The 23,748-nt window shown below is 41.3% G+C and overlaps 2 protein-coding genes across 11 annotated transcripts in view; one reads left to right on the forward strand and one right to left on the reverse strand.

The window, feature by feature from the left end:
- The first annotated feature begins 991 nt into the window (after positions 1 to 991).
- pax9 (paired box 9) lies at positions 992 to 9,232 on the forward strand. 3 transcript variants are annotated; one of them, XM_078562800.1, is made up of 5 exons: positions 995 to 1,241; positions 2,299 to 2,931; positions 4,800 to 4,948; positions 7,220 to 7,442; positions 8,893 to 9,232. In XM_078562800.1, the coding sequence occupies exons 1-5, from the start codon at positions 1,238 to 1,240 to the stop codon at positions 8,997 to 8,999; spliced, it is 1,116 nt and encodes a 371-aa protein (XP_078418926.1). In that variant the 5' UTR covers positions 995 to 1,237; the 3' UTR covers positions 9,000 to 9,232. The 3 variants fall into 3 exon arrangements, with proteins under 3 accessions (XP_078418927.1, XP_078418926.1, XP_078418928.1); XM_078562801.1 differs by lacking the exon at positions 8,893 to 9,232 and having other exon boundaries at positions 992 to 1,241; positions 7,220 to 7,474; XM_078562802.1 differs by lacking the exon at positions 7,220 to 7,442 and having other exon boundaries at positions 1,000 to 1,241.
- Positions 9,233 to 9,597: 365 nt separating this feature from the next.
- The window catches only part of slc25a21 (solute carrier family 25 member 21), a 788,318-nt gene continuing 774,167 nt past the window's right edge, over positions 9,598 to 23,748 (reverse strand). For all 8 annotated transcript variants that reach the window (XM_078562809.1, XM_078562804.1, XM_078562808.1 and 5 more), the window contains 4 exons: positions 12,404 to 12,568; positions 11,071 to 11,252; positions 10,103 to 10,155; positions 9,598 to 9,960 (listed from right to left, as the gene is read on the reverse strand). In XM_078562809.1, the coding sequence (XP_078418935.1) occupies positions 9,899 to 9,960; positions 10,103 to 10,155; positions 11,071 to 11,252; positions 12,404 to 12,568 (462 nt within the window). In that variant the 3' untranslated portion in view covers positions 9,598 to 9,898. The remainder of the gene's footprint in view (positions 9,961 to 10,102; positions 10,156 to 11,070; positions 11,253 to 12,403; positions 12,569 to 23,748) is intronic.

Raw genomic sequence — 23,748 nt, forward strand, 5'->3', positions numbered from 1 at the left:
ACAAAATTAAAGTCATAAATTTCTTCCCTGTTTCACAGCAATAAAACAGTATAAATCCAGGATTTATGTCTCATTTTGTAATTAAGCAAATACATTAATGATTATTTTCATTTACGGAAGTAATTTACGCCAATCAGAATAGCACAAAGGTTAAATACATGAGCAAATTCTTTGCTTAGATTGATAGAATGGACATTGCGTTTTCTAAGGCAGTTAAGTGTTAACTCATTTATCAGCTGCATATTGCGTCGTATGTTTGATTTCAAACCCAGCGTGAAACAAACACATTTTAATACCTAGCCATTAATGTTACTAATGCAAGAAACACTATTTTTACTAAACAACCAATAATTCTTCATGAACAAATTACCTACATTTTACAAACGTCATTAGACATTGACTACCAGCAGTTAAATGTAAATTAACATGGGAGACTATTTGTAATTATTTATTCTGACAAGTATATATTATTCCTATTGTAATGAAAGAACAATTATTCTGGTTATTAAGTTATCATTCCAACATTGATAGATTTCCTTTATTGGTCGGCTCTTTAGTTTTTATGATGCACGTTATTCCAACAACAAGTAAAAAAATCAGGACTGGCACTTAAATTTGGAATAACACTATTTACGTGATGGTTTATTTTAAGGTGCCATTTAATATTTAATTTTTAAAAAATCAATAGGCTTACAATGTTTTTTGGGGGGAGGGAAGAAGAACTTACAATGGGAACTTACCGGCTGAATGAACTATTCCGTTTTAAATAACAATACTAGTTTGATACAATTTACAATTTAATGAGATGTTTAAGTAGCATTTCTTTCACATTAACAGTCCACTAGAAGCCACAAGACGTTGGTCAGCCCGATACTAATTTGTATGACCAACTTCCAGGTAGTGTTGCCAGGTCACGTCCGTCCACCAATGAGGCAATGCTGTTTTCATTCTCCCGCCCCCTAACGTCATTGCCATGGGAGTGCCTATGGTGATTGACAGACAGAGCGTGTAAAATCCATTTCCCATGCTGTGCTTTGAAATGCAGAACCGAGCCACCTCTCCCGAGGAAAAGGGAAGCATATTTACTCTATACAAGTTCTTCTGAAACTTCGACGGTCAGATCAGTTATTAGGCAGCACTTACAAGCGGATCCCAAAGCAATCTGAATTTAGGGGATTTGAATTCTGTTTGGAACGCTTACATATTCAGCAGGAAGTATTGAGGATCACTAACTATCATGGGTAAGTAGTTTCTAAATTTTACATTGCTCTTATCAGAGGCATAATCAATCATTAAAGCTAGCATTACCAAGCAGTAACTTATTTTTCTACCACTCATAATAATTGAAAAGGCATGCTTTAGAAACAAGTTAGTCGCGCCTAGTTAGATGACTACATGTTGGGATGTTTATTTAATATTTCGAGTAAGTAGAGAATTGTGGAAAGGGAAAAAAAAGTATTTCGGTGAATTACACTCTGCGTGATCATCTATTAGGGCGTTAATGAGTTTAATAAGATTATGTTTAGGAGTGTTTGCTGAAAAATGGCATAATAATAACCAAATGGCCCAATTAACAAACACGGTAAACCGAAAGGAAAGTGAACTGCTTAACTATTAACACAACAGCTAAATGTTCGCCTTTAAACATGATAGATGAATGCATCCTGAAGGGAAATTAAAGTCGGTGTCTAATTTACATCTGTGCTCTAAATCCCGACTTCATTAACACACTAACCGTGTATTATATTTACATCTAATTATGAAGGAAATTAAAACTGAAGTTTTGTGATATGAAAATAAAATTACAATTCAAAAACAAATAATCTGATGGTAAGTTTGGTCGTGCATATATTTCTTTGTAATAAACCAGCAAAAAAAATGAGGATTAACAAAACAAATTTACATAAGGTTAATTTAAAAATAAACTGTGCAATTCAAGAGTCTTTCGAATAGAAGCTTCTTTGGATTGGAAAACAAATCCCGAAAAGTCTTGTGCAAAAGTTAGCGAGTACAGATGGTGATCTCAGTTTGCTCTGTTGTGTCTATTCTTGGTTGACATCTATGAGGAAACGTCAGGGACTGTGGTAGGAGTTAATGTACGACTTTGAGTCGAATGCAAGCGTTACACTGTGCAGGCCTACACGACGGATACGCTCCATAAACGTAATAAAGTAGAGCTTGTCAAAAGTTGGTTAACAGAACACAAATACATCCGCTGTCGGGTTAGATGCTGGGTTGTAACGTGTGACTGTAGTTGACTCTTTTCTGAATGCGTCCTCTTGTTCTATTCCATACCAGAGCCAGCGTTCGGGGAGGTGAACCAGTTAGGAGGAGTATTTGTCAATGGCAGACCACTGCCTAATGCCATTAGACTGCGGATAGTTGAACTGGCCCAGTTGGGGATTCGACCCTGTGATATCAGTAGACAGCTAAGAGTGTCACACGGCTGTGTCAGTAAAATCCTGGCTCGGTACAACGAGACCGGTTCTATATTGCCCGGTGCGATCGGAGGCAGCAAACCCAGAGTGACAACCCCCACAGTGGTCAAACACATTCGAGCATACAAGCAGAGGGACCCAGGAATTTTTGCGTGGGAGATCCGAGACAGACTCTTAGCCGATGGGGTCTGCGATAAGTACAACGTCCCTTCGGTGAGCTCTATCAGCAGAATCCTACGCAACAAGATCGGAAACTTGTCCCAGCAGAATCAGTACGAATCGAGCAAGACTCCAGCTCACCCATCTCCACAATCGGCTCTCCAGTACAATGCAATTTATTCCTACTCGAGTCCCATCACAACAGCCGGAGCTAAAATGCCAACGTCGCCCGGTGTGCCCGCAATCCCAGGACACGTGGGAATTCACAGGACCTGGCCTTCATCACACTCTGTCTCCGACATCCTGGGTATTAGAGCATTAATCGAGCAGCAAGGTAAGCTGCAGCACTCCAGTACAATGTCGTTCAGTTAAAAAAAAGCCCAAGTTAAAGGAGTTACAACATCAAGCCTTTTGTTTGTACTTCAGCACTGACAAATTAGTTGTCCCCATGCTTATGAAAGAAGCCCTGTTTACTAAAAAGCCAGCGCACACTGTTTCCCACTCCAGTCTTAACCTTACTGGTTCTCGATTTTCCCCACTACCCACCTTTTCCCTCCCTATAATAAGAAACTGAGCGCGAATTTGTTGAAATCAAGTCACCTTATACATTGTGACCGTTCCCTGATTTCCCATCAGTGGCTTGACACCCATCAGAACCAAAGCTTCACCTGAAATTTAAAGTATTGTTGCGTTTTCAGTGAAACAATGTCAAAAGTACCCATTTTACCAAGATGCATTTTAGCTCTCATAAGAGGAGGCAAGTGGGGATTTGAAAACTCCATTCCAGTCGATTACAGTGCTTAAATGCATGTTAACTTTCCTCTAATGCACTCAGTTTTCGCAATCTAGTTAACAACACAAAATAAAACCAGGCCGCTTCCCACAAAAAACATGTCCACTCTTCTTGTCAAACGACATAATTATTTCCTCTCTCACGGATCGGTTGATTAGAATGGTCTGTTATTTATACCTTGCATTTTTGGTGGTTGAACACCGATTATATTTATGTTTTTCGCAAAGGTTTGAACAATAGAAGCATTTCTCCAGGCACGATTCTAGATTGATTGTGCAATTGACTAATACATCAGTTGTCAAATATAGTGCATTATTTTGCTGTTTCTATGATATACACATCAGCATTTTTTTCAGGTCAGTTTAATGGAAACCTCTGTCTGTTGTCCCTCCTAAATCACATTATAATGTATTTTATTTGCACATACGAAACATGTAACAAATCACTAGTTGGAAAGTTGTATCAAACAATGACATGGGAACCCGGGAATTGCCCAGGTTTTATTTAAAACAGATTTAGCCGTTCTGTCGTTTTAACCCTGCAATGTAAAGAGATGATAACAGCTCACGTTTACGACAGAGCTACCTGGAAAATTATTATCGGTTTTAAATGCCAATATCAGTTTTCTTTTTTGAAACCATCACAATTACATATCTTGTTCTGAGACTAAAAAGGAAATATATAATTAAAGCTCCAATTGCATTTCCTACATAATAATGTATTGCTTCAGGCTACAATCTAATATACAAGATCATAAACTGTACTTACAATGAATTCTGTAGTTATGATTTTACGGAAATCAAGTAAAATTTCAGTAGCAGGTTTTCACGGCAGAGAACCATGAACATAAAAGTTGGGATTTAATACTAGCGAGTCAACTTAAACGAGACCAGTCATCCTTAAATATTTATCCAAACATCGAAAGCTCGTATTGAGAAAATGCGATTTGAAAGTGATTTTTTTTTACAGTAATTGACTTGACAAATTAAAATATATGAATATTTGTATAATTTGCAAGGACGTTGATTACGTGTATGTTTCAAAGATGGTGACGTTTCAAAATGTACTGTTGGGAAGTTCGGTTCATCAGAAATAATCTTCAAACTCTAATTGCAAGACAATTCGTGGAAAGATTTGATGTTCAACTGTTTCCTCTCTTATACATTAATGTGTAACATGTTCGCTATGACCCAAACTGCCGAGGAGTGTAACCCGGACTCGATCAAATCCGATACATTTAGCAGTAATGAGTAAATCAGCTGAATGGTACTCCAGCAAACTTCATCTGGCCGTCTGCACCAAATTAAAACTAAATGCCGGAATCATAAGGACGGAAAAGAGAAACAAATATGATGTCTGCTACAAGGATTCTGATACAAGTCATGTCATATAAATATTTTTGTTGTTAGGTGCTATTCCCATTAGTGACAGTTCTTCCTATCCTACTAAAGTGGAGGAATGGAACAGTATAAACAGGAGCCACTTCCAGTCCTCAAACCAGGCTCCAGTGAATGGACTGGACAAGTCCCCATTGGAGCAGGAAGTCAAATACACTCAGGTAATTGTAGCTTGCCTTTCCTCTCAACTGGACAGATTACAGCGTTTACAGAACTCCAAACTACAAAAATAAACACGTTTGAACAATTATTACCTAGGTGTAATTAGTACTTTAAATTGCAATGACTTTTACATAGTAGGCACCTCTAATTAATTTGTAAAGTCATGGACGAGGTAATATGTAATAGATGTTTTTAAATAAAAACGAGTAAAGGCCGAATTTGAAAACAACATCTATTTGGTATTTGAAAGGGTATTAGCTGCGTCGCTGCTAAATTGAAATAATATTCAATCTCTGGCACAGGCGTAAATGCCAAATCTCATAACCAGAACAAAAATATGTAATAAAGACCTTAAAAGTATTCTGTGTTATTTATATATAATTGATAGTTTTATTGCTAAGTGTGGGATCACGGTACACATTTACTGCTACAGAAGAAATCAACTGTTCACTGTAACTAAGTAGATTGTCAATAAACTCCCTATATATGGGTAAGTAACCGAAATTAACGTTTATACTAATTTACAGTGAATCGTAACAGCATTTCTATAATCTGGTGTAAGGACCATAAAACAAGAACTGTCTGGGAATGGAGAAGAGCCAGATTTAAACCAATAAATACAAATTATTTTCCTCGTAATTATCTTTTCCTTAAAAATAATCTCTTCAGAAAATGTTAGCCATCTTCACACCTATCTGAAGTCATTAATTTCCCAAAAAAAAGTCAAGGAAAGATTTGTAAATTGCAGATTAATACACGACTATTATAAAAGTGTGGGGGTAAGGCAAGGTAAAATGACAAAGAAGTATTAACTGCTCAGCGGGTACAGGTATATCCACAGTTTTTAGTTTTCTATTATAAATCTGAGCAAGAAATTTGACACGGGCTTTCTTTTAAATTACTATTTTATAGCCCCTACCCCGATGGTTGAGTTCAGCGGTATTTCTCTTGCTCGGTTGAAATAATCTCACAATGACATTGCCCAATCAGCGACATCACGTCTACAAGAAAATACCGACAATTAAAAAGAGAGGGAAGACAGCGGGAGTGATTCCAACAAAGCGCCGACACTATAGAGACACAATAGAACGCGTTTTATGTGGAAGAAAGAAGTTAGTTATTGAAACAGTGAACCGCCCCTAAATATTTCTAAAATAATTTATTTAAAATTGAAAGTCAGAAAGGAAGGCCTGTGCTTTTTATCAACTCATTTGACTGTCTAATTTCGCAGTGTCTAATGATAGGCAAAAGTGTTAAAATTAATATAGTGCAACTGATTAAACTCGATGGATCTGCTATTAAAACGAACTAGATTAGAACTAGTCACATGGCGCATTTTAAATACATATAGGAATGAATAAATTGATGTCTGTACGTGCCTTTCACATTGACTATGTTCTGGCAGATTATGAACAGTAAACGCAATGAAGTCTTTGGCTTTCCATGTAGCTTGCATTATTCTGTTGTTGTACTGTATTATTTTCAATTGTGTTTGTGCAGCAGCACAAATCATTCACTTAAACATACACAAAGGGCAGCACAGGCGCAGCAACAGTGTGTTCGGTTCCGCATTTTTGTTCGCCAACAGCATTAGGAAGCATTATGTGGGAGGACTCTTGTTGCGATGTTCGCCCTCGTCTGATTGCCCTTTGCGTATCATTCCGTGAGTCAATTGTTAGGATTCGCCGACAACGCTCAAACATTTATTGCACAATAATAACTAGCTAGCACACTCATGGCTTTTTAAGTTGGGGTTCTTTTTGCTGAATATTTTAAACAAATAATATCACAGTATAATATATAACTATTGCAATTAAATTACAATTTCCTTTATTTTAGCAGTTATTTAATATATCTATGTATATTCATATATAAAATACCGAAATATGTTAGTTTTTCAGAAATTACTTGTGACTCCCATTTGCAGATTAATCTCATTTTAAAATATTACCAGTTTTGCATCCATTAAGATTACCTAGTATTTCCAGACGAATCTAATTGAAATATTTCAGGTGTACTATTAAGATATACAGGTATATACAAAACTTTTGTTTACATTAAATACACTACCTATTCAGATTTATCAGCAGTGCTAAATTTTACATCAGAATGATCTACGTTACAAATTTACTCCATTATACTTTTAGTGGTTTAATCTTGGTGTGATTGAGTTACACACTGCCAATATAATAATGAAAGAATACATAGTAATTTCAGTTGGTCATGTTTATCTTCATTAAATAATGTAATAATCAATTTTTATCTTCCAGGGTCCTAATGGTCTGCCTACAGTTAGCAGTTTTGTCTCTGTCCCAAGTATGGCTCCTTACCCTCCACCCACACAGGTGTCTCCCTATATGACATACAGCGCAGCTGCCTCCAGTTACATGGCAACCCACGGCTGGCAACATGCGGGTGGCAGCACACTGCCAACTCACAATTGTGACCTTCCCACACCACTACCATTCAAAAGTATTCAAGCAACCAGAGAAGGTAGCCACTCCATTGCAGCCTCTGCATTGTAGTACAGTTAATTACAATTCAAAATAGTTTAGTGCCAGCATCAGAATAAATGTAGTCCTAAATTTTGATCAACAGACAGGAAGGGATGCATGTTTTGTGGCAATTCCAAAAACTTCAACTTGCTTGCTTTTATTTAATGGGCTATTCGATTCTGGATCTCCATAAAATACTAACCCACCCCCTCACTTTATCTCTGTAACTATGGGGTGCAGATGGTAACACAATTGGCATCTGAAGAACACGAGCCTCAGGATTGAAACATACTTATCTTCCAATCCAGAGATGATGAGTGCAAAAGCTACTTATCATTTCACCATGTGGCTGAGATGTTGGATGGAATCTGAATTAAAAGTGAGCATTTTCATTTGAGTGAGAAAACTCAAATTCTTGTCTTCTCTTGGGCCACAGTTCCTAACTTCAATTATGGAGCAGCATCGCTTGTAGTCCTATAGAATAGCTGTGGTTTGGACAATCTCAAATTTCTGTTTGAGCAAGGAAGTGTGGCGGCAAGCGCCATGTTAAGGGAGGGTGGCAATATTACTGAAAATAGTGTATTGACAGGTTAAAAAAAAAGATTAAAGTTATAATTTCAGAGGGGCAGATTTCCAAAACCTCATGCTGTCATGGGTATTAATACAATGGACTAATTAGTTAAACTTGTCATAAGTACCACAAGCCATTTAAAACTGTAATTTCTTGACTCAAATTCAGTTCATGGGCTTCTTTTTCATTACCTTATCTCAAATATTTTGCAAAAAACATGGCAGATTATTGGAAACTATCCAATGTGTCTTTTTTTAATTCTTTCATGGGATGTGGGTGTTGCTGGCTAGGTCAGTATTTACTGTCCACCCCTAATTGCCCATTTGAATCATTTGTTTGACCACAAGAATTAATAGAAAAGTAGTCTATAAAGTACTGCATTGTTTTTGAAATATCTGGGAGAAAACAATGTCAAGAGTCTATGAAGAAAAACCCCATGAACTTTAGCATAATTATTCATAATTCAATTGAAAACCTAATCCCAGGTGTACCCTTTGCAAAACTAAAAGCAAATACAGATGTGTTTATATATATCATCACCTTCTTCTGAAAAGAAATCACATTTTTAAGTAACTGGACTTACAGAACGAGGCAAAGTATTGTAATTTAATTATTTGGTAAAGCAATAATCGATGGTAGGGAGGATTAATTATGGAATAGAGACTTTCTTCTTTGTAAATACAAATAAAATGGCAAAATTTATTTTTGTACTATTGTGTAAGGCTTTTCTCCCTGACTGTTACTGTTGGCTTTCTGGAAAACATATTCATCGATGGCAGAATGCCCAGACATTTGAAAAATTGGACATTTCTTTATTATTTTATGTACATACAGTAGAAGGTTCAGCATTTTTATGAAGGACATTTTCTTTCTTCAGCAGAGGACACAAAGTCAAACAGCCCTCCAAGTAAATCTACAGGATCCTATGCAGCCTCACAGGGTCAAACACAGCTAGGGTATAAAGTTAGCTATTTGAAGACCTGAACAAAAGTCTTTAAGAAGTTGATCAGAAGGTTCAAGCTTAATGTGAAACCTTTAAATGGACTCAAACCATGGACCTGTAGCATAACCACTGTGAAAAGCAACTTCTTCTCTAGCTGATGGCTATAGCACTGACCCTACAATTCAGGTGAAATGTTAACATACTTTCCTGACAGTTTCAAGGAAGTTTCTGTTTGAAATGAATGTACATCAGCTTGCTGTGAAGTTTACATCCATGTAAATAATCATTTTTATTTGTAGGTATAATGGTGGTGGTCAAAGGTATGAATATAAAATTTATTTAATGATAATTAGTACTTCACATAGCAAGTATTAATAAATTAGATCATAATTACAATTGGGCACCAACAAAACAGTCTGCGCTCCACATAAGGCACAAATAATCTCTCATTCTATATTGAAACCATAACCTTCATTGCAAGTATATTAATTCTCATGTGTGTGTCAAGAAATTGGTTCACTATTCTCACAGTTTCTGCAAAACCTTCAATCAAACCTGTTCTTCAATAAAGTTCAAGATGGATGTATGAAAAAGTTAAAGCATTTTAAAAAGGATGTAAATCATTAGGCTGTACCTGTATATATTTGTAAGAAAGCCTTTTATTTTTATATCATATCTAAATTAAAAAAGTGTGAATTACAAAATATTTGTTTTATTCAGAATTGTAAAAATTGTTGTACGTGTTAGTTAATCATGCTAAGTTAATTTATTGACACGAGGAAATACCTTTCAATTATATATTGTTTGCTTTGAATACAGGTTCCAATGAATGTCCTCTGAAAAAAATATTCTGCATGTTTACACAAGTTTATTGAGGGCACTGTAACATGTGTTTCATAAGAAAATACAACTGTTTCAGCCACATTTTGTTCTGTTTGAATCAGAAGTTTTCCTGAAGCCAGGCAAAAGAATATTCATAAACCAAGAGCATAACTGCACCTCCTGAGAGATAGATGAAAATAGAGAAAATAATCAATTTAACTTGGTAAAGGATTTGAAAAGTACAAAATATTGAAAACAGTCATAGGTCTTTACTGCTAACATTTCTGGTTAGAGTATATATAAACATTACAATTGAGGTTACCTGGTCCTAGTCGCATGATCTTAGGTACCAAGCCTTTGTACAATGCGAAGAATCTATCGAATGGAAAATTCATATATTTGTTATTGTAGCTAACAAAATGCTCCAACGTCCAGTGAGAAATTATGCTAAGTAATCAATGAACATATTCTTCAGCTCATCCTTTCCCCCCTTTTGAAGTTGTGACAGCACTTTGCATTTAGTTCTGCTTTTATCATGCTCTGAAAAGTTAGTATAATTTGTAAATACATAAATAATATAACACAGCTGAAAATATGATAGTGAAAGTTGTAATTCAGGGTATTTTTCAAAGTTTCTTTTACATAATTCCAAACCAATTTTACATTCAATAGCTAAACTGTACCAGGATTTTCACACATTAAATACATTTCAGGGGAAAACGTGAGTAATTTGAAAATCTGAAAATAATTGTATTTTCCAGGAATTTAGTATGGATTTTCTTAAAATCATTTTATTTTCTTCAGCTAAGGAACAATAAATTATATAGATTTTGAGAACCTGCAAGAGGGCACATCACAGTGCAAGTCCCAGGATGTGAATCTCAGGAATTCCACCAGTGTCTCCATAGAGCTCTCGGGGTATGGGGGAGTTCCCTAATTTGTGTGCTGAAGGTGAGTGCCTACACCACTTAGGGCAGGTCTTAGGCACCTGTTCACTAAACAGGCCAGAAAATCTGGTCAAACAGAGGCTGCTTCAGGTGGAGGGGGATGTCATTCCTCATCCTAAATTGTTATTTGTCACTCCCTTGACTACTTTGATAGGTGGACAGCTTTTAAAACAAAAAAGAAATGGAATAAAGGCCAAGTTTCCAGCCTTTCTGGTTCACTCCAGCTGAAGTTATGGAAGATATTTTCAGGGCCATATGTTTTACTAGGTAGTAATTGCATGAAACCTTACTGAAAGTGACAATGCTAAGATGATTCAACTTTTAAACTAAAAAGAACTCTTACCCTTCCTCCCGATAGATAGTCTTGATAGTGCTGAAACATGTCCTGTATTTAATCACTCCTGGCTTAGGCTGTGGTCCTTGGATCCTGCTCTTTGCTACATCGAAAGGTATGTTAACACAAGAAGCAATCGTTCCCGACAATAATCCAATTCCAAGTTTCCTCAAGAACTCCATTGCTGGGTCCTAAAAGAAAATATAAACATAAAATTGTTTAAGGGGAAAAAAATTATAATTAATCAAAAATCTACACAGCACTCTGTTTTGTTATTCTACCTAAACACATTAAGATTTCCCATACTCAAGCTGACTTTCTTGACAATCATATTGCCTGTGTTTTTACACATGTTCTAAATTGCTGAAACACACATTTCCTCACACAGGATTTATAAACAAAGTTTCTAAAAAAGACTGGCTAGGCATATGGGGATGATTTGTATAATTAGGCCTTACAATGTACTTAGTATTACTGTATCAAAACATAAGAAATCCAAGCAACTATATTAGCTAATTGACCAGAATACTTTACAAATGACAGCAACTTCCACCATGAAATCTACCAAAATACTGATTTGTATATGAGATCTCCATATGTTAAAAAAATTTTGATCCCAGTGTCCTGTGTTTTTGTTCTCTTTCCTGCATGCTTTTCTCTTCAGATTTGCTTTCATGTTTAAGTTATCCAGTCTATCAAGAAGTAGAAGTTTCCTGTTATTAACAATCCACATTAGTTCAATTATAGCAGTGACTGAAGTCTCTTGTATTTTTGGAAACCAGCAGCAACTAATTTAATTGACCTAAAGGATTTTTACAGTACATTGCTACTTCAAAATACTGCTAGTTTCAGACTTTTGCTGCATGCAGTGTTATATTTGCACTCTTAGAACGTAGGCACTTCAGTGCTGTTTTATGCTGATATATTGAAATCACCATTTTTTTCTGTTTATTGTTCATAATTATTTATGCCGGCCTGTAATCCACCACATTTTTATGGACAATGAAATATGATGGTGTGTAATAATTTAAATTGCAAATCATTGTATTTCAATGTAATGTTAGTTATGGCAGCATCTTGGAAAATTAGAAAACTGAATGATTGGTGCAGAAAAGCTACGACAGATGGTCAAATGATATGTTCTTCCTGAAGGCCAGTATAATTGGGACATTGTAACAGATGTATTGCCTTAATTTGAATAAAAGATTTGCATGAGGAAGTGAGTTGTACTAGAGTGAAAGGAACATGAAAATCTATTGCTTATATATACACTACCAATTCTTAGTTTCGGATTTTTCTTTCACTATCCAACAATAGCTATCAATTTGGATCAAATCATTACCTCATTCACAGGGATCATATTTTTCACATTGAAGTAAAATCCAAAGTAGATCATGTTAAATACACCATGACGCCCTAATGTTGCTGTCAGTCCTTTGTTCAGGCCCTGTAGTCCAAAACCCTGCGTTCGAATCATTTCACTTGCATAAGCAAATGTGGATGGTTGCTATATTGAAACAAATATATAAAGTTATCTTTAGGTAAAATAAAAAAAACAAAAATGTCTTCATGTCTTTTTTTTAATCCCTCTTAATGAAGTGGCAAAAATAAAATAAATGGCAAAACTGATGTGGATACTGATCCAAATGCGAGATCCAAGCTTTTTAATCAGAAAGTCTCCTGCTATGGTGTTCTATGTGCCAAATCAGAGATTAGAGATAGGTCAGGGCCTGGGACCAGAAGGTGGGAGTTGGAGCATTCAAGGTGGTTCTAAGTGGGAGGAAGTGAGCACAGCTTGGGGCTGGAGGAGTGATAAAAGGCTACCAAACAATCAGTGGGAGCAGACAAAGTGGTAGCAGAGGCCAAGCCAAATGCCAATAATTGAACTGAATAGGAAAGGACAGAAAGGGGCTAGGGAACTATGATGGCAGTTCAAAAAATATGATTGTTTCATATGAGCAATGCTAGTGGCTCATTACAATCCTAATGATAAGTGCAAGATTTTTTTTTATTCATTCACAGGGTGTGGGCTTCGCTAGCTGGGCCAGCATTTATTGCCCATCCCTATTGCCCTTGTTCAGGGGCATTTAAGAGTCCACCACATTGCTGTGGGTCTGGAATCACATGTAGGCCAGGCCAGGTAAGGACAGCAGATTTCTTTCCCTAAAGGGCATTAGTGAACCAGATAGATTTTTATAACAATCGACAATGGTTCAGCGTCATCATTAGACTTTTAATTCCAGATTTTTATCGAATTCAAATTCCACCATCTGCCTTGGCAGGATTCAAACCCATGTCCACAGAGCATTACCCTGGGTCTCTGCATTACTAGTCCAGCAACAATACCACTACACCATCCCTCTCCCTAAATTATTTTAACCATGTAAACACAAAAAATATATGCCATGAAATTACATTGTGGAATATTAGTTTGAAATTCATCTTCTCCATGAATTAAGTGGAGTAGTTTGTATTTTAAATGCATCAATGCCTCCACTAAAGTAGCAGGGGGCAGAATTTCAGATGAGCATATTAAGCATTCATTTGCTGACATCCCAAACATAATATCAGAGCTCTAATCACTTGTTCCTGGAATTCCCATGGGGATTGTCCTGATCATCGACTGTAGCTAAAAGCAAACTGGCATAAACATCCACTTACACTATTTCTGCAGGACTCTGCCAATTTTCTATTTAAATTGCAGTGGGAGATCAGGAAAAATGTAAAAATTCTAGCTGTAGCTTTTTACCAAGGAGGAATTTTAAAGGCTAATTTTCCTGTTCCCCCTATGCCTGAGTGGAAAGCTGAATCCGTGTAGATGTGTGTTCCATGGGCAATGACCTGAGCTCACCTGTATTTTTTAGTTTAGATGGTTGTTCTAAATGTGACCCAGAACAGTCTGGCAGGGCCTTACACTTAGAAATGGAGATGGAATTACATCTGCTCCAGCAAGCCTCAGAGGCATGCAGCAGCAGGAATAGCCACTGCCTTCGGTACCTTCTGGCAGTTGACCAAAAACAATAGTCAGAAAGCTCCAGTCTGAACATAGATGACGAAGCTGTATAAAAAAAAAAGGGTTTTTCTTACACTTTTACCCCTCCCTGGCCTTTCTGACCAGACCACTCAGGTTCTGAACGGAGAGAGGGCTAGACACAAGAAATACCATTAATACAGTGCTAAATGATCTGACCAGGGTAGCCATTATCCTGCAGGATGCCTTTGATGCACCCTATTTCAGCATTGAGCTTGCATAGTGAGCAAATGCCTCAGGCCTTATTTTAAGAGTTTGTCAATAGGCCAATCATATAGCACATGGAACTGTAAGAATCCTGACGCATATATTGACCAGCGAAGGTAGGCATGTGGTAGGCCGTGGTAGAGAATCAATTGGCAGATTTCTCAACGGAAAGGGAGTTCATCTGACTGTTCCATTTCAAAGGTGACTTTGAGTGCAGGATGGAGCCCATTAATACAGGTAAGGAAATTATTATATGCAGCTGCAGATTTAAATAAAGCAAGTGTATCATCCACATATCAGAAATATGCAAGGGGTAGGAGGCTAGGTGTCAATCCATCAAAGACATGTTTTTCATGGAGCCCAACAAAAATGTTTGTGAGAGCTGGACCTAGGGGGGATCCCATGGCAAGACCACATATTTGGGTATACATGGTGTCGTTAAAACAGAATTCAACAGCATGGGTAGCCAAGTTCATTTTTTATTCATTCATGAGATGTAGGCATTGCTGGCCAGGCCAGCATTTACCGCCAATCCCTAACTGCTCTTGAGAAGGTGATGGTGAGCTGCCTTCTTGAACCTCTGTAGTCCATGTGGTACACCCACAGTGCTGTTAGGGAGGGAGTTCCAGGATATTGACCCAGTGACAGTGAAGAAACAACAATATATTTCCAGGTCAGGATGGTGAGTGACTCGGAGGGAAACTTCCAGGTGCTGGTGTTCCCATGTGTTTACTGCCCTTGTCCTTCGAGATAGTTGAAGTTGCGGGTTTGGAAAGTGCTGTTGAAGGAGCCTTGGTGAATTGCTGCAGTGCATCTTTTAGTGGTGGGGGGAGTGAATGTTGAAGGTGGTGGAGGGGGTGCCAATCAAGTGGGTTGGTTTGTGCTGGAGCTTCTTGAGTGTTGTTGGAGCTGCACTCATCCAGGCAAGTGGAGAGTATTACATCACCCTCCAGACTTGTGTCTTGTAGATGGTTGACAGGAATAAAAACAGAAAATGGTGGAAAAACTCAGCAGGTCTAAGCATCGGTGGAGAGAGAAACAGAGTTAATGTTTCAAGTCTATTTGACCCTTCTTCAGAGCTGATGGGGCGGTAATTGACTGGGTTGGATTTGTCCTACTTTTGTGAACAGGACATGCCTGGGCAATCTTCCACATTGTCGGGTGGATGCCACTATTGTAACTCTAGTGGAACAGCTTAGCTAGGGGCGCAGCTAGTTTGGGAGCACAAGTCTTCAGTGCTATAGGCAGAATGTTGTCAGGACCCATAGGGCAGAATTTTCCATTTGTCGGGCGGGCGGGCCTGACCCAATCGCGGGCGGGCGCGAAGCTGATTGCCGCTAGTGATTGGTGCCGCACTGCCAATGTATGTGGGCGGGCCAATTAAGGTCCGCCCAGCGTGACGTCCGCCGGGAAGCTCTATGCACTCCCTGTACGGGCGGGGGGGATCCCTAAAATCGAGAGTGCGCTCTTTTGTGCATGCGCAGGAAAGAGCGGACTCATCTCCCTGAGGCTATGTTCTGCCTCAGAGAGATCGCCTTGACTTTTAAAAATATTAAAAATAGAGAAAAGAAAAATCCCTTACATGTCCCCTCATGTGACAATGTCTTATGAGTTGGGACATGTTCATAATTTCCATAACAACTTTATTACAATTTTTAAAACCCTACATGAAACCTCATCCCGCCGCTGGATGAGGTTTCATGTTTTTTCTAGTTGTTGCCGAGGTTCCTGGCCTGCCCGGCAACCTTAAGGTTGGACGGGCAGGTCCTTTAATTGCATAATTGATCCTGTCAATGGCCTCAAATGGCCATTGACAGGTCGGCGGGCGCACAGCTGATTTTGCTGCGCCCCCGCCTTCCTGAAAATTTAAATGGAGCAGGGTGACGTCGGGGGTTCCGCCCAATGTCATCCCGCGTCATTTTATGCGTCGGTGAGTGGGCCCCACTCCCTGCTCGCCAACGGTAAAATTCTGCCCATAGTGTCTGCAGTATCCGGTGCCTTCAGCTGCTTCTTGATATCATGTGGAGTAAATCGAATTGGCTGAAGACTGGCATCTGTGATGCTGGGGACCTCTGGAGGAGGTTGAGATGGATCACTCACTCAGCACTTCTGGCTGAATATCTTTGCAAATGCTTCTGTCTTGTCTTTTGCACTGATATACTGGGCTCCCCCATCACTGAGGATGGGAATTTTTGTGGAGCCTCCTCCTCCAGTTAGTTGCTTAATTGTACACCACCATTCAAGACTGGCAGGAACTGCAGAGCAGTTAGTTGATCCATTGGTTGTGGGATCACTTAGCTTTGTCTATCGCACGTTGATTCTGCTGTTTGGCACACAGGTAGTTGTGTGTTGTGGCTTCACCAGATTGACACCTCATTTTTAGGTATGCCTGGTGCTGCTCCTGGCATGCCCTCCCGCACTCTTCATTGAACCTGTGTTGATTCCCCCAGCTTGATGGTAATGGTAGAGTGGGAGATATGCTGGGCCATTACGTCGAATGCAATTCTGCTGCTGCTGATGGCCCATAGTGCCTCATGGATGCCCAGTTTTGATCTGCTAGGTCTGTTTGAAATCCCATCTAGCACAGTAGTAGTGCCACACTACACGATGGAGGGTATCCTGAATGCGAAGGTGGGACTTCATCTCCACAAGGACTGTGTGGTGGTCACTCCTACCGACACTATCATGGATAGATGCATCTGTCACAGCTAGATGGGTGAGGGCGAGGTCAAGTAGCTTTTTCTCTCTTGTTGACTCCCTCATCACCTGCCGCAGACTCAGTTTAGCAGCTATATACTTTAGGACTCGGCCAGCTTGGTCAGTAGCGATGCTACCAAGTCACTCTCGGTGATGGACATTATAGTCCCCCACTCTGTGCACTTGCCACTCTCAATGTTTCTTTCAATTGGTGTTCAATAAGGTGGGTTACTGATTTCATCAGCTGAGGTGGCCGGGGAAGGGGGGTGGGGGTGGTGCAGCACATGGTAATCAGCAGGAGGTTTCTTTGCCCATGTTTGACCTGATGCCATGAGAGTTCATATGATCTGGAGTCAATGTTGAGGACTCGTAGTGCAACTCTCTCCTGACTGTAAATCACCTTGCCGCCACCTCTGGTGGGTCTATCCTGTTGGTGGAACAGGACATACCCAGGGATGGTGATGTTAGTTTCTGGGACATTGTAAGATGTGATTCCGTGAGTATGACCACATCAGGCTGTTGCTTAACTAGTCTGTGGGGCAGCTCTCCCAATTTTGGCACAAGCCCCCAGCTGTTAGTGAGGAGAACTTGACAGGGTTAACAGGGCTAGGAGTGCTGTTGTCGTCTCCAGTGCCTAGGTTGATGCCAGGTGGTTCATCCGGTTTCATTCCTTTTACACTTCATAGTGATTTGAAACAACTGAGTGGCTTGCTAGCCCATTTCAGAGGGCAGTTGAGAGGCAACCACGTTGTTGTATCACATTTATATGTATGTAAAAACTAAGCATTTACTAGAAACATTGGAATGAAACTCAGCCTCTTAAATTTTGCAATTAAAACATTAACATGGGACTCCTTTGTGAGTAAATAAACAACATAACGTGATACTGAACAGCAGCTTCCGTGTTCAGGCCAGGCTGATTTAAAGCTTGTAAACCAGGGCACAGCAATTCTGTATACGTAGTTTAGGAGGGAAAAATCAATGAGGCTTCCTTATTTTTATTCAGTTACCTTTTCTGAACAGTGGGTGTTGGATTTGGTTTAGCTGTGCTGCCCACTATGATTAAATATGACTATATGAAAAAAAAGGATGAGAAAAGATTGTCAGCTTTATCACGGCTCACCCAATTCAATAAGCAGTGCGACCTTGTCTAGCACTCTCCCCACTGGTAGTAATTGTGATGACCAAAGAAGGCCAAAACAGAAACTATTGACCATTCCAGGAAAAGTCTATGCAGGTTCCTTCAGATTCCATTCGGCAATTAAACAAATTCCAGGAGATTATGGTTACCCATGATGTATCATAAGTGAATTTAACTAATGCACCCCAGCCCCAGTAAGTCTATGCTTGCAGTTTTCACCAGCAATAAATTGTTAAGTGCCCTGAAAGACTGCATACTTGCTGGTTCAGGTGTTGGATTACAAGGTCTGTTATGGAGGACTAATTTTTCATCGTTAGGCATTTTGGAGGTACCTCAATCTCAGTCTCAAAGGCAGCCCATTTAGCTCCTCCAAGATGGATAAACCATGGTAACTTATTAAGCAACTGACCATCTTTTCCTAATCCTCTCTGGCTACAGGTGTGATGCCAGAGGACTGGAGGATAGCTAACACTGCACCATTGTTTAAAAATTGAGAGAGTGATGGACCAAATAATTACAGACCAGTCAGCCTAACTTCAGTGGTGGGGAAGTTATTGGAAAAAATTCTGAGGGGCAGGGTAAATCTTCATTCAGAAAGACAAGGAATAATCAAAGATAGCACAGATTTGTTAAGGGAAGGTCGTGTCTGACTAATGGTTCAATTTTTTGAGGAGATAACAAGGATGGTGATGAGGGTAGTGGCACTTGATGTAATTTATATAGATTTTAGCAAGGCTTTTGATTAGGTCCCAAGTAGCTGTCTAGTCACAAAAGTAAAAGCCCATGGAATCCAATGCGAAGTGGCAAGTTGAATCCAAAATTAACTTAGAGGCAAGAAGCAAAGGCTTATAGTCGATAGATGATTTTGTGGTTGAAAGGCTGTTTCCAGTGGGGTTCTGCAGGGCTCAGTACTAGGCCCTTTGCTTTTTATGGTATATATCAATGATTTGGATTTGAACATAGGAGGCATGATTAAGAAGTTTGCAGCCGATACAAAAATTGGCATGAGGTTGATACTGAAGAAGAAAGCTGTTGACTGCAGGAAGAAATCAATGAAATAGTCAGGTGGGCAAAACAGTGACCATAGTGGCAATTAGTATTCAAACTGGAGAAGTGTGCATTTGGGGAAGGCTAACAAGGCAAGGGAATACCAATAAACAATAGGATATTGAGAAGTGTAGAAGAACAGAGGGATCCTGGAATGCATGTACACAGATCCCAGAAGGTAGCTGGACAGATGGATAAGGGGTCAAGAAGGCATATGGGATGCCTGCTTTTATTAGCCAAGAGATTGGGAGAATCATCCCAGATTTGCACTAAGTGCGGTCGAAGGTGGGTAAAATGATGTTTTACCCACTGGCCACAATGATGGGTTTTCACGCTGTGTCATCCCAAACCCTGCCACATTATTTATGCATTCCCAGGAAACATGCCATTTCCCTGGTGAGCGGGCTTTCTTTGCTGGCCCACCTGCCATTACCTCGCTGCTTTATCAAGCCAGGCGCCATATTTAAAGTCCAGCCGCGCACACACATCTCACTGCTTCCAGGCCACGACTACTGCAGGGAAGACATCAACAAAAGATAAGAAGATTGCAGCTCCCAGGTTTAGCGACGTATCACTGGAACGTCTTTTGGAAGCCGTGGTGTCCTCTATGCCAACTCTGGCCGCAAGGTGGACAGTAGTGTGATCAACCAGGCTTGGGAGGCGGTGACAGCAATGGTCAGCGCCAATGCCCTGCAAAAGAGGACAGCCACCCAGTGCTACTACAGGATGAATGGTCTCATCCATTCCGCCAGGGTAACTCACTCTTCTCATCATTCTCAACTCACACACTCACAAATCCATCACACATCCACAGGGATCGCACAGCTCAAGGGACAACACTAGTAACTCTCACACACACCCTCACATCTCCATCAGGCCCATATTCTCTGGAGCTCGCGTCCTCATCCCGCCCATGGCTCCGCTCACCACACAAACATCCCACACAGCGCCATGTGTCCTGCTCACACTCTCTCCATCTGTTTTCATCCAGGAAAAGCCTGTTCGCATCAGCAGGGAGAGGTCCCAGACCAGGCGTGGAGTGGCCCACATTAAGCTCCTCAGTCACTTTGAGGAGCGTGACCAGTGAGGATGTGGGCCCTGCCAGCGGTGATGGGTGAGGTCGGACGCGAACACCCACCTGCAGATCCTGCACATCACCTTTCTCTCAACACAACTGTGAGTGCTCTCTCTCCTACTTTTGACTCTGCTGCCACGCACTAATTACCTCTACGTTGGTTCACAGGGGGCTCTCCCAAGGGACTGACACCCCCAGCCAGCAATTCCCTCAGCTCCATCCACGCCCCCAACTCCAGCCAAGAGGACGCCTCCTCCATTGAAGAGGTGGAAATAAGCAGCCTGGAAGACCTGTCACTGCAGAGGGAGCAGCTGGTCCACGAATGATTCTGGAGGGAAAATTGTGTGCTTGGCAGGCCTTTCAGAGCCTCGTGCAAGCACTCTCCCACACACACAGATCCTTCACGTTTCACACTAATCACAATGTCCAGAGCATTTTGAATGCTGCCTGCTGGGGTTTGCTTTCAGTTGTCCATCTGAGCTGACCTGCATCTCCACCCACCCACTGATCACACTCCCTGCAGCAACTGATCTCACCCACCACGACTCTCATTTCACTTCCGACTTTGACAGCATGGTGTTAATTTGGTTTTATTTTCGCTCCCTTATCCTTTACCCTCCCCCCGTCACCTTTCTCCTTTCTCCCATCACATTTGACCACCCCAGCATCACATTCCACCTCCCCTCCGTTACCTACCAGCCCCAGCCCTTTTCCTTTGGGGATGTCCAGGTAAATATGCACGTTCCCTTCCTTCCTGAAAATCCCACCCCCCTCCACAATCGCCTCCCCAACCTCCTCTTTCCCATCCCCAGGTCCGTATCTGCCTCCAGGTCCTCACCAACCACCCTCCCCCTCCTTTCTATTGCTACCGTCGAACCCTCACCCTCACATCCTACTGCCTCACTCTGCCCTTGGTCATTTTTGCCCTTCCTCCATACCACGCCCACCTTCATTTCGCTCCCCAGGAGGCAGACATGGACCTATCTGACCTATCCCATGCACGTTCACTTCCTCCAGCCTCAATTCTTCTTCCAGCCTTACTCCTACTCCCTTCCTGACTCCTTCCTCTACTCTTAATTCTTCCTCCACCCTTACTCCCTCCCCTCACCACACCTGTTCCTCCCCCTGGACTCCCTCCTCTATCTGCACCTCTTCCCCTCAGGACACCCTCCCTTCTTTGCACCCCTTCACTCTCCCCACCAGGCACCCTCACCTCTCCTCATCCTTCCTCCCCCTGAACACCCTCCCCTCTCTGCACCTCTTCCTCCTCCCGGACACCCTCCCGTCTCCGCACCCCTTCCTCCCTATGGACATCCTCCCCTCTCTGCACCTCTTCCTCCCTCTGGACATCCTCCCCTCTCTGCAGTCCTTCCTCCTCCCAGGCACCCTCCCTTCTCCGCACTCCTTCTTCCCCCTGGACACCCTTCCCTCTCCACACTCCTTCCCTTGCACCTTCCACCCCCCTTACACCTACTTCCTCAGTTGCCATCTTCTCCCTCGTTTGCACCTCCTCCCTCCATTCTCCTTCCCCAACCTCTCCCCTGACACCTTCATTCCCCCCTCCCAACCTCACCCCATCCTGACACCTTCACTCCCTTCCTCCCAACCTCACTCTCCCTGACATCTCTTCCTCTCCCAGCCGATCCTAACCCTTCCTCTTCCACCCCCTTGACCATCATCCATTGTGAGCATCAACGGTGACTTTCCAACATCCATGCGCTGCTTCGCAGGACAGCCATGTCCATGAGAATCCACCCAGCATGCCATGGACGTTCCTCCAGTGTTCCGTTGGTGTAGGGCTCCAGCATCTTCTGCTCCTTGGATGTCTGCGATGTAAGCAATGCCCTAGCAGGTAAGTCCCGACTTCTACACGTCACAGTTGTCAAGCTGTGTTCTACACCAATATGCTTTCCCGCCAACGTGGGCGGACAATCCAGCGGAGGAGGGGACGATTCCAGCAGGCTGAATAATGATATGCTGATGTATTGCAATGAGGTTCCCGATGTCCGATGGCGGAGAACGCGGCCCACCATCAGCGAGCTGAGCGGATGATTGCCAACTGGTTTCATGCCGTTGTGAAACCGATTGTGCCATATCGTCTACTCATATCACTGAACATGCTCAGCGCCATTGGGTACGGTAAATCATGACCAATAAATATAAAAGCAGGAAGATTATGCTGGAACTGAAAAAAAAAACACTAGATAGGCCACAGCTGGAGTGCTGGATGTGGTTTCGGTCACCACACTATAGGAAAGCTGTGATTGCACTAGAGAGGGTACAAAGGAGATTTATGAAAATGTTGCCTGAACTGGAGAATTTTAATTATGAGCAAAGGTTGGACAGGCTAGGGCTTTCTTTGGAACAGAAGAGGCTGAGAGGAGACCTAATTGAATTGTATAAAATTATGAAGGGTTGAGATAGAGTGGAGAAGAAGGCTCTATTCCCCTTGGTTGAGGGGACCATAACCAGAGGGCATATACTTAGGTAAGATGTAGGAAGTTTAAAGTGGGTTTGTCCAGAGGTTAGTGGAAATCTGGAACCCATTGCCAGAAAGGGTGATAGAAGCAAAAACCTTCATAAAAAGTACTTGGAAATGCACTTGAATAGATGTAACCTAGAAGGCTATGGACCAAGAATTGGAAAGTGGGATTAGACCAGATGGCTACTTGTTAGCTGGCAAGGGCACAATGCCCGAATGGCTTCTTTCCGTGCTGTAAGTTATGATTTGGTGATTCCATGAACTGTGGTTCTATGGTCCTATGGTTTGTGACCTTGTTGGGTCCCAGGGATTCTTATGTATAACAGGCTGAACAACATAAATAACCACAAAAATACAAATCCATTACTATCATGTTCCTGACCACAGTATGAATGCATGAATATCACGTTTGGAAATGTTTCCATGAATTACAGGTCTGGAGCTTCAATAGCAACTGCTTGCCTCTCTGCAACTCCATCATAGCAGCTATCATGGGGATGTAGGAGCACTGTGGTTGTGTTACTAGATTAGTAACCCAGAGATGCAGCCTAATGGTCCAAAAACATAGGGCAGAATGTTCCCCCCGTCAGGGGGTAGGTTCAGGAGCGGGTGCGTGGAGGTGCGCCTCCGATAAGGGGCACGCCATCATTTTATGTAGGAGGGCTAATTAAGGCCCACCCAGTGTGACGTCCACCAGGAAGCTCTATCTGCTCCCTGTGCAGGTGGGGATGGGGTGGATTCCCTGAGCCGAGAGTGTGCTCTTTCGCGCTAAATGCTCCCTCAGGTAGATCGGCTCCACATTAAAAAATGTTAAAAATAGAAAAAAAAAATTTCCCTGACATGTCTCCTCATGTGACACTGTCACATGAGTTGGGACATGTCCGTCACTTTTAGTTACACTTTTATTAAAAATTTAAAAACCGACATGAAACCTCATCCCGCCCGTGGATGAGGTTTCATGCTTTCTCTTAAGCCCGCCAGGGCTCCCGGCCTGCCCGCCAACCTTA

This window comes from Cetorhinus maximus, chromosome 18 (genome assembly GCF_964194155.1).
Source record: "Cetorhinus maximus chromosome 18, sCetMax3.hap1.1, whole genome shotgun sequence".
NCBI classification, from domain to species: domain Eukaryota; kingdom Metazoa; phylum Chordata; class Chondrichthyes; order Lamniformes; family Cetorhinidae; genus Cetorhinus; species Cetorhinus maximus.